At 34.4% G+C, this 17,724-nt stretch overlaps 1 protein-coding gene across 1 annotated transcript; it reads right to left on the bottom strand.

Moving 5' to 3' along the window:
* Positions 1 to 2,114: 2,114 nt before the first annotated feature.
* LOC123557178 (heat shock 70 kDa protein 12A-like) lies at positions 2,115 to 16,642 on the bottom strand. Its single transcript, XM_045348477.2, has 5 exons — positions 16,419 to 16,642; positions 5,643 to 5,792; positions 4,338 to 4,556; positions 3,742 to 3,898; positions 2,115 to 3,217 (listed from the first exon to the last, which is right to left on the bottom strand). Exons 1-5 carry the CDS (start codon positions 16,563 to 16,565, stop codon positions 2,184 to 2,186), a joined length of 1,707 nt encoding a protein of 568 aa, XP_045204412.2. The 5' UTR covers positions 16,566 to 16,642; the 3' UTR covers positions 2,115 to 2,183.
* Positions 16,643 to 17,724: the final 1,082 nt, after the last annotated feature.

Here is a 17,724-nt window from a genome sequence, read left to right as displayed (position 1 = left end):
TTAAAGATCATGTAAATCGCAAATGTCGTACAGCCATGTTGATATACCTACAAACTAAGAACATCCAAAAAATATTTACAAAAGCAGCTACTAAAATTTTAGTTATTTCACATCTGGATTACTGCAAGGTCATATTGTATGATGCAGCTAACGGCGAGGTGCGTAAGATGCAACGTATTCAAAACATGTGTGCAAAACTTGTCCTTAACAGAAGGAAATCTGACAGTTCTAAACAAGCATTGTATGACCTACATACTGTCTTCCATGTATAGCTGTCACATTGGTAGACCACCAATGTATTCTCTGCCACAAGGTATTTAACAGAATTGCTTACACTGCATAGGTTTGAGATCGTCAGAAAATCAGAAAACTCTGAATGTCGTTATGCTGTTCCATACAACAAGTGCAAAGCATTTAATGATTGAAGTTGCTGTATTATTTGTCTAAAACTGCGGAATGAACTGCCGTTAGAACTACGCAAAAGTAAACCACTTGACACATTAGTAAAATGTTAAGACACTGTATATCTAAGACTTCTTGTCATTATTTTAATTTTTTTTTTTTGATAACTATTTTATATGCGATAGCAGCAGGTGATAGTTTTTAATTTTGTAAATATTTTACATTTCAACATTTATCTATTCAAGGTTTATTTAATTAAACATAGTTGTTGATACAGATTCTATGGGTAGTGTAGTGTGTAGTATTTCTTTTTTCTAAATAATCTGTAGGCACAATTAACCAGCGGTGTTTGACCTCTATATGCAGCCCGTCTGGGCGTTCCATGTAAGGCTTTACGCACTTGTATTCGCAATAGAGGTAATATAACCTCAGGGGAGTGAAGGGTGCGGTCATTTTGTTTAAATAAGGCTGTTATGATTGTTATTATTATTATCATTATTATTACTGTTATTATTATTATTATTATTATTATTATTATTATGTACAACGCCATTGACTATGTCATTGTATAGAAATAGGCGTTTCATCAAATTATTCAGATTCATTTTCAGTTTAAAGTAATACTATGTATATCGTCAAAATATGTACGTTGTTGTTATTCAAATGTGGAACTATTTAAGGTCTACGTAAATGTATGCAAGGAAGGACTGTTTCTTGAAATTGTTTCAATTTTGCCAAGAAATTAGTAGGTAAGTAAGAGTTCTTATTTTGTTGATGATTTAATAGTGTACGCATTTTAAGGACAAAACTATCTATTTTTCTTTGAACCCTTTAAACACTAAGTCAGTTCCATGTATCGCGTAACGTGTCTATGTATATTACGTTGCAATGTTGAACTTCCTACGATGTATAGAAATGTTTCTCTTTGGTGGCATTTATGTTTATCCATTTCAGCACAAAATGAATCATCAGAGAGCCTAGGTCTTAGTTGGAACCATATAAGAGGAAAAGGTGCAATATCTGTAGCTCGCGGTCTCAAGGTAGCCCACTCCGAAACTTTCTAGGTTCTTCATAGGTACAAACAATCAGTAAGGAACAAAAACAAAATTAATATGTTTTAATTTTGTGGACATGAAATTTGGGGTTTTGGCCAAAATTGCTATTTCGATGGGATATGAATTCGAAGATTTCGGGAATTTTATCAATTCGTTGGGATATAAATTTGTGGACTGATACAATCACGGAATCAACAAAAAACAATACCTCATAAATATCAATGATTTCACGGGAAAGGGGTCGGGGCGGATTCTATCACATTTGCGAGTATTTTTTGCCCAATAAATGTCTTTGATTCAACTTGTTTATTATAAAATTCGTTTGTAAGAAATTGTTAAATCTATAAGATGATCCTTTGGAAGCATAGAAAGTAACCAAGCAAACTAATAGCCAACTATGTTTGACTAGGTCTGTTCATGACATGTAATAAGCCATGCAGCATCCCTCACGCCCCCTATACCGATATAAGCGGAACTCTAATTTATAGTAAAGCTGATTCTGACTCAATAATCTCAAAGGACCAGAAAATATAACTACAAGTCCAAGTAGGGGGAAACTTTTTACAACCGCCATACAGAACTTAAAACTGAAGCTTTGATATTCAGTAAAATCTACAAGAAAATTCTTTGGATTCAAAAGAACGCAACCATTCAAAGTAATAGTTTACTGGAATTTTTTTTATTTAATATGCGATAAACACATATAACTAGAAAGTTATATTTCTTCTAGTCACAAAGAAAATTGACTGTCTCAGTTTTTCGCTTGCCGTCCGCAAAAATGAACTTAAGAAGTATTTCCGTTTCCCCAAAATGCATTTCGAGCTTATACCTTTCGAGGGGATTTTCAAACTTAACAGTGCCAATTTTGAAACAGCTTTCTTCCGTTACGTATTGTGGGTTTTCTTCTGTTGAGGCATACAATCCAAGACCTTCCTTAACATCAAATGTGTCTGAGATGTAATGGTTTTCAACTACTGTTCCTACGGGTACTGCCTCTCCAGCGCGTACAAATGTTTTAAATATATAACGACATCTGAATTCTTCATTTTCGAATACTTTGTATTTTTCCGGGTGTCCTAATTCAAATCTATTAATTACCTCAGTTCCGTAGGTATATTTACTGATCCTGCTCTTCATTATTCTTGGGTCATGACCAAGTAGAACTGCTCCTTTGAGGACCGATAATCCGGACTCGCTAGGAACGATCACCCTCTTATTTTGAAACGCTTCACGAATTCTTTGTTGTACTATCTCAGATTCGGCGAAGCCACCTACAAGCAATATTGTACTGATGTTACTGTACTCATTCTCGGCTAAGATTCTTTTGACATGTTCAATGGTGTTTGCTATTGAACTTGCGAAAAACTGTTTAAATACATCAACATTTATGTTGAGCTTATCCCTCTTGAGTTGGGTTATTTCAGCAAAGCGTCCCTTAAAGATGTGCTTCGAAATAGGATTACTATTCAAGCTCTTGTATGTTTCTGCAAATGATGCTGGTATCCTGAGTACTATGTTGCCCTCTTTCTCCTCAGATATTGCCCTCTTCTTTACTTCAAAGTCTCTCATCATGTCTAAAAAGTCTCCAGTATGCTCTTCCTGAAATGTTTCAATAACTTTGGTTCCAAACATCTCTGCCAAGCATCCAAGATAAGCATCATCAACTTGTGTACCGCCCCAAGCACCACCGCTGGCCTTTGCAATTTCAGAAAGACTACCATCTTGTTGAACAGAGTGAACAGTGATGTCAACTGTCCCACCTGCAATGATAAATGAATACACATCAGTGTTGAAATTGTTAGTTGTAATATCGCGGATAAGTATAAGTATTATATCTGACTTGTACTTATCCTTTAGTAGCAGGGCTGTATTTATTTACAAAACGAAACCAGAAAAAATACTTAGATATTATTTAGTCTGAAACAAAGAATTTTATCCATATGTTAAATAGTATTTTGAAATACAGATTTTATCTGGTTTTTGCGTTATGTTCCTCTGTACATGAAACATGAAATTATCCAGCATATTGTAATATGCAATTATGCAATTAGATATGCTTCCACAAAGTTTGCATCACAAGTCGTGTTATTTTAGACTAAAATTATAGATTGTAATAAGGTATCTAGACCAACCCTCGGTAAAGACCAAAGCAAATAAAAAAGAGGCTTTGACTCATACTAACTTTTACCTTTCTCCATTTTCAGTGTTTCGATCGCATATGAAAAGTGCAAACATTAGACTAATAGTGTTATTATGAACAAATTTATAGTAAACATATTCGTACCCCCTAAATCAAGAACGATGTAACAAGTTCCCGGAAGAAAGCAGTCAAAAGTCATTGACTGGCCACCCTTAAGACGTTCAACTGGGAGACATTTACAGAAAGCCGATGCCGCCTCTGGCTCGAGAACAAGTTCAAGGCATTCTCCGTTTATACCAGCCTGAAATAATAACACATAATGATACGATGATATACATGATGCTGTCAGTTAGAAGTAGTGTAGCTTTAATTTGCAAATATGCATTCTTGTTACATACTAGTACTTCAATGATATTTGAATATGGTTAAAGAAAGAAGACAACTCAAGCTTGCAACGCGCTTCGTATTAAAATACTTCTTCAGGCAAACATACAATGTACACAAACATATGTATGAGGTCATGGCGCACTATTTGAATTATATATATATAGTCTTGAAAAACAGCAACGGAACTTCTAGTTGTAAGAACAATATTAAAGTAAATATATACCATATATTAATGTATTATTACTATATAAAATTACATGTACTAGTATCTGATATTTTAAGTCCGTTTCAAAGTTTTAACTCGGACCTTCTTACAAAACACATCGCATCAAGTAAATATCTTTAATACAAACCTGAAGGGCAGCCTCGCGCATGAACTGTTTTGCGGCGTCTGTCCATATTGCTGGAACAGTCAGGACCCAGTGAATGTCACTTTCTTCAAAACCTGTCATCCTCATAAATATTGTCTCGGTCAGATTCTTCTTTAAGTATTTTATGGCTTCCGAAAACACTGTAAGAGCTGCTAGTGGTTTCCTGTTTACTTCCAGCAGAAGCGTTTTTCTTGACAATACCTGCATTACAAGACTAAACTTTTTCACTTATGAAAGGATATTTAATTTTAAACTGAATTTATTATAGCCAATGGCTAAAAGAATACGCTTAGGTTTATTTCAATACCATTTTCGATGAAAGCACTAAAAGATCCATTTATATGGAACGCGGGAGCTGTCTTATGTTAGATGAATTCGAGATATCTTCTTTAGTTAGAGTAGTACCTTCTCAAGAGCTTGTCATGACTTGTTAGTTACTGTGTTGTCATGTTGACTTGCAATGCTATCATGTTTAACGTACGCACTATTTTGTCAGAGTGACGTACTATTTTGTTAAACGAACATCCTATTTTCTTAAAGCAACATTCTATCATGTCCAGTGAACATACTATCTTGTCAGAGCCACGTACTATTATGTTAAACGACTATTTTTTTCTCTCTCAAAGTAACATCCTATCATATTCAGTGTGTATATTATCATATCAGAGTTAGGTACTATTTTGTTCTTTTTTATTAAAGTTATTTTTAGACATGATAGCATTGCAATTCAACATGATAACAAAGTAATTAACAAGACTTAGGTTACACTACACCAATTCAGTTCCTTCTTTATTTTAAATAATCAATGAAATTTTGAGACCTCATTTTCAGTACTTTCATTGATATGAAAAACATATATAGCCATTTAGTATCAAATTTCTTCTTACAAAAAAACAAAATTGAGATGTTATGTTACATATAAGAAAAATAATCTGTTCTGAAAAACATCACCCTCTGAAAATGTTTCATGAAAATTGCTGTTTTATTAAACTTAGCAATTGCGCGTATGTAGACATTTTCTTAATCATGAATAAAACTAAAACCTTGAAATTTACAATGAAAATGATCTAGATCTTTTCTCAATACACTAAGCAATAAAAATATAATTGTCGCATCCTCTTAGGATTAATTATACTAACAGCAACAGCATGGATCTACACCGAGTAGTCACTTCCTATTTGGTGTAATCAGTCCATAACAAGATCTTGAGACGATATTTCTCTAAATAAAGAAGATACATCGTAATTTCATCAATCATAAGACAGCTCTGGCGTTCCATACATTTACCTTATTTTGATGAAGTATCATCTTAAATCTCCGAAAGAAGTACCAATCAGAATGCATATCTTCTTCCGCCAAATCCGAGTATTTGTCTTCTGCTTCATATCCAAATGAATGGAATCGTTTGTCTGGACTAAACAAAATTGACGTCGGTGCCTGCGTAAATGTATAATAAATAGACACATTAAAAATATTTTTCTTGCTCAAACCAAGAACGAACAAAAATTAATCTTTATATATTGCATATATTTTTATAAATAGGTCATGATTAATTATTTTTACGTTTATGTATTGATATTGTTTATATAAGACGTACATCTAAATATATATATGATAGCTACATATTGGATACAGATAATCATAAATATATTATACCAACTTTATATAGCATCCTTTTCATGATAAACACATTCGAAGTAGCTTTACATAGAAAAACAACCTCTCAGAAATTGTTTCTCCACCATTACAGACACAGAGTGAGAGGTTTTTGATACAAGCATTTGAGGCTAACATGGCCTATGTCATTTTGAAAAGACAGTCTTGCTCTATGACGTGCCCGGTGTAAAGTACAGATACATGAATTCATCACCCCCGAGGTAATAGGCAGGGAATTACTATGAACAGCATTTCTGAACTTTCAGTGCCAAGGTTGGAAATCAATATACTTAACAAACAAACTACCTACCTAACTACCAGTGCCCATGCCGGAAATCATAACACTAACCTACCTACCTAACCGTGCCCAGGCCAAACATTATTACACTTTATAAACAACCTGCCTACCTACATGTGCCCAGGCCAGGAAATTATTACATTTAACAAACAACCTACCTACTTTCAAGAGGCCAGGTCGGAAATCACTTAAATCTAACCTACCTACCTACGAGTGCAAGACCGGAAATGATTACACTTAACCTACCTACCTACGAGTGCAAGGCTGGAAATCATTACAGTTAACCTACCTACCTACGAGTGCAAGGCCTGAAATCATTGCACTTTACCTACCTTCCTACGAGAGCAAGGCCGGAAATCATTACACTTAACCTACCTACCTACGAGTGCAAGGCTGCAAATCATTACAGTTAACCTACCTACCTACAAGTGCAAGGCTGCAAATCATTACAGTTAACCTACCTACCTACGAGTGCAAGGGTGCAAGGCCTGAAATCATTGCACTTAACCTACCTACCTACGAGTGCACGGCCGGAAATCATTACACTTAACCTACCTACATACGAGTGCAAGGCCGGAAATCATTACACTTAAGCCACCTACCTACGAGTGCAACACAGGAAATCATTACACTTAACCTACCTACCAACGAGTGCAAGGCCGGAAATCATTACAATTAAACTACCTACTACATGTGCAAGGCCGGAAATCATTACACTTAAGACAAAACCTACCTATCTACCAGTGCCCAGGCTTGAAATCATTAAACTTAACAAACAACCTATCTAACTACCTGTGACCTGGTCAGAATTCATTACACTTAACAAATAGCCTACCTACCTACAAGTGCCCTTGCCGGAATCATTACGGAAATCATTACACTTAACAAACAACCTACCTACCTACAAGTACCCAGGCCAGAAATCGTCATACTTAATCTACCTACCTACATTTTTACCAGTCGCTAGGCCGGAAATATTTGCACTTAGCAAACAGCCTACCTATCTACCTACCAGTTCCCAGGTTGGAAATTATTACATTTACCTACCTACCTTCCAGTGCCTAGGCCAAAAATGATTACACTTAACAAACAACCCAACTACCTACCAGTTGCCAGACCAGAAATCATTACGCTTAACAAACAACCTACCTATTACCTACCAGTACGAAGGCCGGAAAACATTACACTTATCTACATACCTACCAACCCTGCTTTTCGATCATTTCAATATTTTTTCTTGCTTAGTCAAAATGTACACAATACTTACAATAGAAACTTTAAAAACGCAGGACGACTCTGTTATTTGTACATGGAAATCTATACCATAGACTAACACAATGGACAATTTAATGTGGCTCCTTAGCTATTATTTTACGGTACTACCTTTAAAATTGATGATGTTCTAAAAATAGGAGTTTTTAACTTGGATCAAATGTGTTTTTTTTGTGTGTAATGCAGATAGTGTTTACCATTGAGATAGTACCTTAAATTGAAATTATTTTTAAAAAAAAACAAAGATAAAAAAGCTGACGTTAAATGCTTGTATATAACAAGACCGAATATACTACTAAATTTATAAATTTTTTGAAACTTCTTATTTAATTTACGTGTATTTCCTTTTGTAAATAGTTCTACCTATCACTCCATTTATAAATTTATTAACCTTAATTATAATTGGATTATAGGGGGGGAAGAACTGATATGACTGCGAAATAGTTGTCAAATACATGCATAATGTACAACATAAATTCAGACCCACTATTTAAGCTGAAATATAGACATAATGTTGTGTATATCATATATCACACATGTGAAAAAAATACCTTGAAAACAGAAATTTAAATGAAATGAATTATCAGTAAGTTTTTATCCCATAACAGCCACCAGGATATCTTTGCAAAACCAGGATTTTGGCAAACTTCACTACCATTTCTGAGTGACTTAGAAGCTTCTGTTTTAGCTTGGATGGTAGTTTAGGGGCCAAGGAGCAATAAATGATATAGTTTTGCATTATTATTAATTTCCTTATGTACAAAAAAGTTGATTTAAAAAATTTGGCCAATTGGATTTTTCCAATTTCCAGTCGGATATATGGCATCCGATTGGAATTTTTGAAAATCCAATCGGACATTTTTCCAATATTTTGACGGGCTGGATTTTTTTTCCGGGCGGAAAACGATATTTTTTTTATAACAAATTTAAAGGCATATCTGTGTTACTTTTGTGTTTTACTATCTTTTTGTCTTGGTTTGAGATCCATACTATGGTAAATAAAAAAATCCCATTTAAAAAGCTGGAAAAAAATCCGATTGGATATTTTCAGAAAAAAAATCAAGATTTATTGTAAACACTTATAAACAGGATCAATGAACACCCTTAAACATAAGTAGTGAATAACGATGTTTTTAGTCAGTTTAAAATGGTTTTAAAAAAATCTAAATCCAATTGGATTTTTTTCCAAATTTAGGAGTTGGAATTTTTTCCAGCTTATAAAGTTGGAAATTTTTCCAGCTTTAAAAGTTGGATTTTTTTCCAGCTTTAAAAAGTTGGAAAAATATCCAGCTTTAAAAGGGACTTTTTTCCAAATGTGAATGAGTGTGATCATTTTAAAGCTAAAATACTTCTTTTCTAAGCATTTTTGAACTGCATTGATATAAATTTACTGACGTGTGAGCCATAGATGCGGTCTGTTATTTGATACCTATCTATAAATTATTATGAGTTCCAATGAAATCTGAAACGTCAATATTTTTCTAATATAATGTTGACATCCAAATAAATATCATATAGGGCGTGCGACGTCATTTGTGACACCAGTTTCATGTCTGCCATTGCGTTTAAAAGTTTTTATAAACAGGAATTTATACCATTAAAATAGAAATAATATACTTTTGTAAATGTAACAAAATGTTTGTATTGCATCTAGAAATGGGCACTCTATATTTCTCGGAATAATATTCCACCCATTACGTCGCCGAATATCTGAAGCATATTTCCAGCGTATTTTCTCAATTCTTATACAAATCTAATAACCAATAATTATTCCAATATAGAGACTAAATATAACTTTCTTCCGTTTTATGCTATAGCGCAACAATTGTTTATCATACTATATAAAGAAATAAATTTTGTTGTTGCGCTTCAACATGTGACATTTTTAGCCTGCCGAACGGATTTTGTTGTTTCTATGATAAAAAAAGAGTGAAACACCAGTTTCAAGACACTAAATTTTGAGATATAAATGGTCCAAAATACAATCCTTGTGCGACCTGTACCTTATTATCTGCAAATGACTGGCCTAAAACATATGTATATTTATAAAGCGTGCGACCATATTTGTAACCATGCACTTTTTCCACAAATTTAAGCTAAACCTGGATGGATGGATGACCATTTCCATTTTATCTGAGTTCCGGTATCTTAGGTAAGATTTTAGACCAGACCATCTACATGAAGCTTCAAGCATTAGTTTATTTTACACAGTAATTACTCATACGCAGGAGTCCTTCATTCTATAATTATTATTAGTAACCATTTAAATATAAATGCCTTTACAGATCTACCTGTTGTAGTGAAAAAAATCGTACTAGACCATAATACGAAACAGGCCCCTGCCACTTAACTTAGCGCAGGTTTTAATTCACACAAAGCGATAACACGTATATTCGTCAAATCCTGACCATAGTATTTACAGAAATATGAGGAAATGGTCTTAATGTCAATCATTTTGTAGAATACTACTTAACTTAAATATTTCTTTAAGAAATTCACCGATTTGTAACTGAATGACAAGTCATGGACATAACCGAATTGTTTGTTTTTATTTCTTTATTCCATTTTGACGCATATAATTTATCTAGAAACATTAATAAGATATCAGTATCTACTCGGAAAGCAGGAGTGAAAAGGCTTTTTGCGGTTACGGTTGTATTTATAAAACCCGACCTGGCCCAAACCGCGGAAATAGCCGATTTCGATTGTACGGAACCCACCAGAAACTTACGGATGGAAGGCTTACATAATTACGAATGATATCGTGTCGGTATCAAGTTACATTCTGTCACATATATATTTAGAAGTTAAAGTTATTTGTTTATCTTAATATTCATAGCTTTATAGTCACGTTCTCTTGTAGACCAATAGCCAAAGTTTCTAATTTAACTGGCATTTATCAAGATCAACGATTTTCACCTGCTTAAAAATTGTAGGACAGTTCTTATTTATATTTCCCCCACGCACCCACCCACCTGCCAGTTTGTGAAACAGTAGGACGAAAAACACATGCAGGCGACTGTACCGACACAGTAAAGGCCCCTTCGCCGTAGTACAAAACCCAGTGTCACACAGTAGTTGTGAAAGAAGTTCATAATGACGTAACATTAACTAGTCTGTCAAGTTCTGTTGAAAATGTCCAGCCATGTGTTATTTCATGTCTGCCCGTTACACAAAATGACATGTTGATTGCCGAGCTCCATTGAGTTTAATTGAAACACCTAAACTATCTCGTTATTTTAGGTATTTGCTTATGTCAAGTGAAATACCTCATTGAACATACGTTTCATCAATATTAAATACTTATCTTGTAGTTCTGTAATGATGAAGTAAATTACACATTTGCATTGACTAAGATGATGGTATAACCATTCGTAATTATATTAGCCTTCCGTCCGTAAGTTGCCGGTGGTTTCCGTATACATATGTAATCGGTATCGGTTATTTCCGTTGTTTGTGCCGGGCCGGGCTGGATTTTATTAATAAACCCCTTTTTCCTGGTCATAACCTCTGATTTTCCCGACCTTCCCGCTAGTAGGTTTTATACCAGTTTATCAATACAAAAACACAAGTCTTATTTATCTTATTTTTTCCTCTTAATTTTCATTTTCTTATTTTAATAATTATATTTAACGAAGATACAAGACTTATATAAATAACAGATACAGTTTTCCAAAAAATAATTCAGATACATCATTGATTAATTACCTCCCTTTATTATTTTTAATAAGAGTTGTCTTGTAGAAACCTATAACTTTCTTTAAGTAGCGGATGTTTTTTTTTTTAAGTATAAAGTATGTAACCCAAATTTGGCGGGTCTACGTCGATTGTATTGTTCACGTAAACGGCACTTCCGTGATTCCATATAAGGTTACTTATCATGTATTTGTTAGCCAGAATAACTACAAAATATGTAATCTAAGAATGTGCATGTGACTTGATAAAGGCACTGGGCCGAAACGTTGTCGCAGTTAGTGATAATAAAAGTTAAAAATAAATAATTTCTAACGATATTTATTAAATATGTACTTCAGTACTGGTATATAACTTTATATACAGTCTTAATAAAGTTAACACAATAAAAAGGTTTGAAAATTAGCATAAATTAACTTTAAAAAGCAGTATCCGGAATTTCATTGGAATAAAAGGTCTATACCCCCTATCATTGACAATCACCCAACTGAAAACGAAATGAATTTCCAAAGTGATGTCCGACACAAATTGCTTTCTTTTCAGCTCTTTGATTTCTTTCATGCTTCTTTATTCTAGTGAAACTTATTTTTCTCGTTTGTATTGTTTAATCTGAGTCCATTTTTATTGGCCAGACCAGACATCTAAAATAAAAATTTGAAATTTTGCAAATCAAAAGGAATATATCTTCATTTACGACATACACTGCCCGCTGCACTCACATAAAGCCATCACAAATACTCCGCGCGAAGAATTATTCAAGTTAAACTAATGGGAAATTTGCACTGGACGTTTATGTGAGGTATGATTAAGAAATGAAATGATTTGTTTCGGTGTTCATGCGAAATGAACGACAGAATAGGATCGGCAAATCCATGAATCGCGCTAGCGATTCATGTTTAATTTGCGGATCCTATTCTGTCGTTCATTTCGCATGAACACCGAAAAAAAAAATACTTTCATTTCTTATATTTACATTATATTTCCTTTCCATTTGTGAACTATATAATATTATGAATTGCATATAATTTGTAGCACTTAGCATAAAAATCAGCTTCCTGGCCATTTTGTTCAGCGGACGGAACAACTGCGACGTCATCTAAGGAACGTTCTCCCTGACTATACGCGGACGTCGTCAAAACAGCAATCAGTTATCACTAAGCAGCGATGACGTAACTTTCGCGCCTTTCCTTTTGCTGTTCATACGAAATGAACGTCAAAAGTTTCAATGGAAAAGAATAGGGCGAATGTAAATATTAATATTATATTTGTGAATATGCATACTAGTAATACCTACTCACCATACCAGTGTATATACAATTTTGCAAAAAGAACTATACCCTTTTACTACGATATTGTTATTTATATACATTCTTTCTTTATGATACTTTTGAGGCTTTTTATATATGATAAAAGTTGAAAAATAAATTAATAAAGTGCATATCCTTTCCGCTATGGTAACATAATGTAGTAAAACATATTAGCGTCTGATGACCCTTTTACGCTTCTGTAGAATCAGTATTTATTACTTGAAAATATTTATAAAATTTCTAGGTCTGCAGCTCAAATACGGAAATACCTTACAACCGGGGCATATATAGAGAATATTAGGTTACTGTCTTTCTTAACTTAAGTTTATCCACCCGAGGCTTGCCGAGGGGGATAAACCTTTCGCAGACGAGGTTTGATAAACTTAAGAAAGACAGTAACCTAATATTCTATTTACCCTGCAGTCAATAAAATTTGTGTATAACATATATGCAAAAATAATCCAGAATTTCACTCACTTGTGAATTCCTACGCCCTTCAAGTTCAACCCCCTTGTCTGCTTGATCCAGTTACACACGATTCCTTACAATAAAACATTAATTCATGCCTCATACTTTGCCTTATGAAGTTCTGTGTATTATAAACCATCGGTGCTAACAGGGCATTCGCGTACAAAACAAGCAGAATGGTTTTGACTCGGATAAAATACAGCCGAAAACCACGCTTGAGATGAATTCAAATGCCCGCAGTCTTAAATTTACTCCAGTTTCGTACAAGACAATGTGAGACAATGAAATTCCTTCCACCATGAATGGTTTAGATCCGATAATTACAATAAGCGACTGCTTAAATCTGGTTGTGTAAATTTCTAACTAAAAATGAGTGAACGCCAAATAAACAAAGCCACGGTCGATTCACACAGTCTTTAAAAAACCGTCACAGTACCATTCCGTACGGAGGTTTACTAGGATGGAGTGAACCAATTTTTAAAAATTTTTTACCGTGGCCGTCCTCATTAAATGATGAAATGTTTGAGCTCCGAACACAGCCCAGTTTACATCGCCTATAGCACATGTACTTGAAAAAGTAGTCCGTCAGTTGCATTGACGGTATAGTAAACCTGCATTGACTGTGTAAAGCTCAAGTTTACACAGCAGACAGATATCGGCCTGGAAAATGCATAGTGGTAGGATAAAATGACACTTTCAGACAGCATAAGAAATGACCTTTGAATGATTTGACGTAGTTTAAAAAATCTCCATGAAACCTTACTCCGTGACTGTTTGTGGTTTTGTCTGAGTTCAGATATTTTTTCATAGATGTAAAGCTGATATGTCGTGCTTATAAGCCCAGGTGTTTTTTACGGTGTTCCGTTAGGGCCAGCGCCAGCTCCCTGTGAACTCTAGTATATATAGAAATATACCAGCATTTTATAATTTGAAATCCTACTTTCACTTTCACATGCCAAGGTACGACGGCACGATGGTGAAGCGCGCCAGTACGATGGTGATAACACAACATTACGATGGCGAAGCGCGACAGTACGATGATAGTTTTTAGGTAACTAATGTGAACACATTACCAAGACAACACATTCTTTCTAGTTTCAACTTTTATCTCTTCATCAGAAATCAAGACAGTCCAACATTTTATTTATAAGACTATCTTGTCAAGTCTTGATATTCGGCACGGCCCTCTACACCGCCCGCGCCCGTTCCAGCAAACAGGATAGTAGAAACTACGGTGTTCCTTTTGAACAATCGTGACTTTTTATTTTATACTAAACCGCGATGCACGATGGTACGATGGTGCGATGGAACGATGATGAAACAACGATGGTACGATGGTGAAAACGCGATGGCGCGATGATTTAATCGCGATGGTACGATGGTGAAATGTCGGTGTAATATCGTGTTTTCATCATCGTGCCATTGTGTTTTCACCATCGCACAATCGTACCATCGCGTTTTCACTATCGTGCCATCGCGTTCTTATCATCGTACCATCGTGGTTTCACAATCGTACAATCGCGTTTTCAACATCGTACCATCGCCTTCTGGTTAGAAATGCGTAGTCCCGTACACTTGTATTTTTGTCAACAATAGATGAATGTATCTCAATGTATTTTGTGAGAAGAAATTTACCATTTAGATTCTGCTGTTTTGCAAAATATTTTACAGAATGTTCAGTGCTCAGTTCATTAAAACTATAAAATCTTCAAGGCCACGTTCTTTGTATTTTATGTATGCATGAAATTAACTAAAAAGCTTGGTGTTATAGTCACATGGTATTATTCAAACTCAGCTTATTCTTGTAAGGATGTAGAAGGTACATAGTGCAATGTGAAAATGAGATTGCATCAAGCCTGTATTTTACTGACACATATACTGTACCACACTGCGCATGCCCACCGGAAGGTGATGGTACGATGGTGAAAATGCGATGGTGCGATGGTGAAAATGCGTAGTACGATGGTGAAAACGCGATGACACGAGGGTGAAAACGCGATGGTACGATGATGAAAACGCGATGGTACGACGATCTACGATGGTGAAAACGCGATGGTACGATGATGAACACGCGATATTACATCGACATTTCACCATCGTACCATCGCGATTTCATCATCATGTCATCGCGTTTTCACCATCGTACCATCGTTGTTTTATCATCGTGCCATCGCGCCATCGCGTTTTGGTAATCGTACCATCGTGCATCGCGGTTTAGTATTAAATAAAAAGTCACGATTGTCCTAACAGAACACCGTAAGAAACGGACAACATCGTTAGTTTTTGGAATTCGTCAATGTACAAACTTAAATTTAATGCAGACTGGACATTATCAAATGTCGTTTATGTCGCAGTATCGGCATTTCAGTCTTTTATCAACTGTGTTTTTCTTAGGTAATTGAAAAACTATGACACGAAATCTAGAATTTCACCGGTTAAATATTGTGCATTTTACTTGCGACGAATTAACGACACTGTAATTTTAATATATACCAACCTGTTTACAAAATTTCTGTAGCTTTAATGTCATGATTGTATATTATCATTTCCTACTTATATTCTGACTTTAAATTATAATTGATATTTTGTGATAAAATATGATTTATATAAGCTCTAATATTTCTTATTTGAATAATTTATTTCTATTTTATTAGCTCCCTTTATTGTTGTTCTAGATTTTTTAATGATTTTCGATCGTAGCCTATTGTCATTTTTTTTCTATTATATTATGACCTTCATACAAATAACACATTTTTAAAAACTCTTGAATATGTCCTCCCAGTCATAGTTATTGACTGTTGGAAGTACCATGTAGATGTAGATGTTCGATTTTACCACTGACAGCAATACAGTTAGTTTAATGTTCCTTTAAGTAGTGTCAACCAAACTGCGTAGATAAATATCCGGTAGGATAATTTTTTTGCTTCATTAACCCTTATAAATCCTGCTAAATTTCTAAAATGGACTGGTCCATCATTTAATTTGGACAATGTCATTTATTATTCGAAGGTGTGTTCATTTAAAATTTACTTACTCAATAGCGAACAGTGCAGACCATGATCACACTGCACGGATGTGCAGGCTGATCTTGATCTGCACTGGTCTCAAAGGCTGAACTAATTGCCGCCAGCAGGCTAAAGGTTAATTGATCTTTAGTAGTACTGTATCTACGATGCATGACCTAGACCTAAATACAATGTATTGAAAACATGTTTGTTTACACTACCAAATGTATATGATAATAATACTATCCCGTGTCTTACAATAATTTTATTAACTTAAATCAACAACTTAATAGAATCAATCGAAAATATAAAAAAAGAGTGCAACTATAAATAAGAAGGAAGTAACTACAAACGGTATAATTACCTTGAGTGACAAATGACCTCCGCCGATCCAGTGATTAGTCTGAATCTTCAATGGATCGTTTTCATAATCATGAGCAAAAGAAAATGCATATCCTGAAAATGTTGTACCAAAGTCAATGGCAGCAACAACAATTTTTGTCGATGCCATCAAGATAATCTGTCTAACTTTTAGTTTCAATTTATGCGAAATAGGTTTACGTTTCTTAACACGGAAGTAATTTAACAAAGTTTGAAGAGCGGAAAGAGCGATTGAAATAACAGGATATGGTTTGATAACACAAATAGTAAATCGGTTTGAAAATATTATCAATATTGATGTATACTACACTGCAGATGTTATCTAATTATGCTTAGTTTAGCAGAGAAACTGAAAGGAATGTTTTAATTTAAACAGCAGAAACATATATAAGACCTTAACGGAATAAATATGCCTACTGACCAAAATATACAAACAAAAACTTAAACGGTACTTTTTTAATCAAAAAGCCTCCAGAAAGGTTTGACTCACAATACTGCCTTACTAGTCCTAACACTATTGCATAAATAAATTGGTGTCAAAGATCACAGAAAATGAATAAAATGATTTTCTTTCGCGTTTGACAATCAGTCGCCTTTCACTTTGAATATTTAATACATCTAGGAAATCCTCTTAAAATATGTTCATCTTGGCTGAATATATAACTTTAATGCGTATGTAGATCTGAAATCATTAACTGAATATCATACAATGATATGAACAACCATTAGGTATATTTTAGCGGCGCAACATATTTATACTGTACTAATAAACTTTGATAATGTGGCAGTTGACCTGAATACAATCGATACTGTTTATTGTCCAATACAGGTAAATCCAATAATTTGCTTTGCAATAGATCTATGACGGATTATCTCTGAACACCCCTGGACTTATTGGACTCAACTGCCACATTATCAAAGTTTATTAGTAGATCTATGTAATTCCTTAATAATAAGATATACATTTGTTAGTGTATAGTATTTGCAGTCTAACACACAGTCATGTTCCTTTTATGATTACATAGATACTATGTATAAATAATTCGTTTTTTTTTAAATAAGTATTTGATCACAGCATATCCTTAAATGTCAAGTCAATTCACTTCAGATTGTTTCCAGACTGACCACAGCCTTGAGCAGAATCAGCAACGCTACACAGCATTTCAAATAAAAACTTTAACTAGATGATATAAGTGCAGATGTACTGTTGATTGATAGTTTCCGTCTTTCCTCAATCGAACCGGCATTTTTTCGAAAGACTGCGTAACTATGTGGATGTAAATATGTTC

This window comes from Mercenaria mercenaria, chromosome 5 (assembly GCF_021730395.1).
Source record: "Mercenaria mercenaria strain notata chromosome 5, MADL_Memer_1, whole genome shotgun sequence".
NCBI classification, from domain to species: domain Eukaryota; kingdom Metazoa; phylum Mollusca; class Bivalvia; order Venerida; family Veneridae; genus Mercenaria; species Mercenaria mercenaria.
This window is presented reverse-complemented; position numbering and strand designations above follow the sequence as displayed.

Excerpts from the sequence above, each read along its gene's own strand:
- LOC123557178 (XM_045348477.2), bottom strand. The coding sequence starts at position 16,565 with ATGGCATCGACAAAAATTGTTGTTGCTGCCATTGACTTTGGTACAACA. Across the intron at positions 4,557-5,642 it reads TGATACTTCATCAAAATAAG|GTATTGTCAAGAAAAACGCT; the intron begins GTAAATGTATGG and ends CTTGTAATGCAG. Across the intron at positions 3,218-3,741 it reads CATCGTTCTTGATTTAGGGG|GTGGGACAGTTGACATCACT; the intron begins GTACGAATATGT and ends TTATCATTGCAG.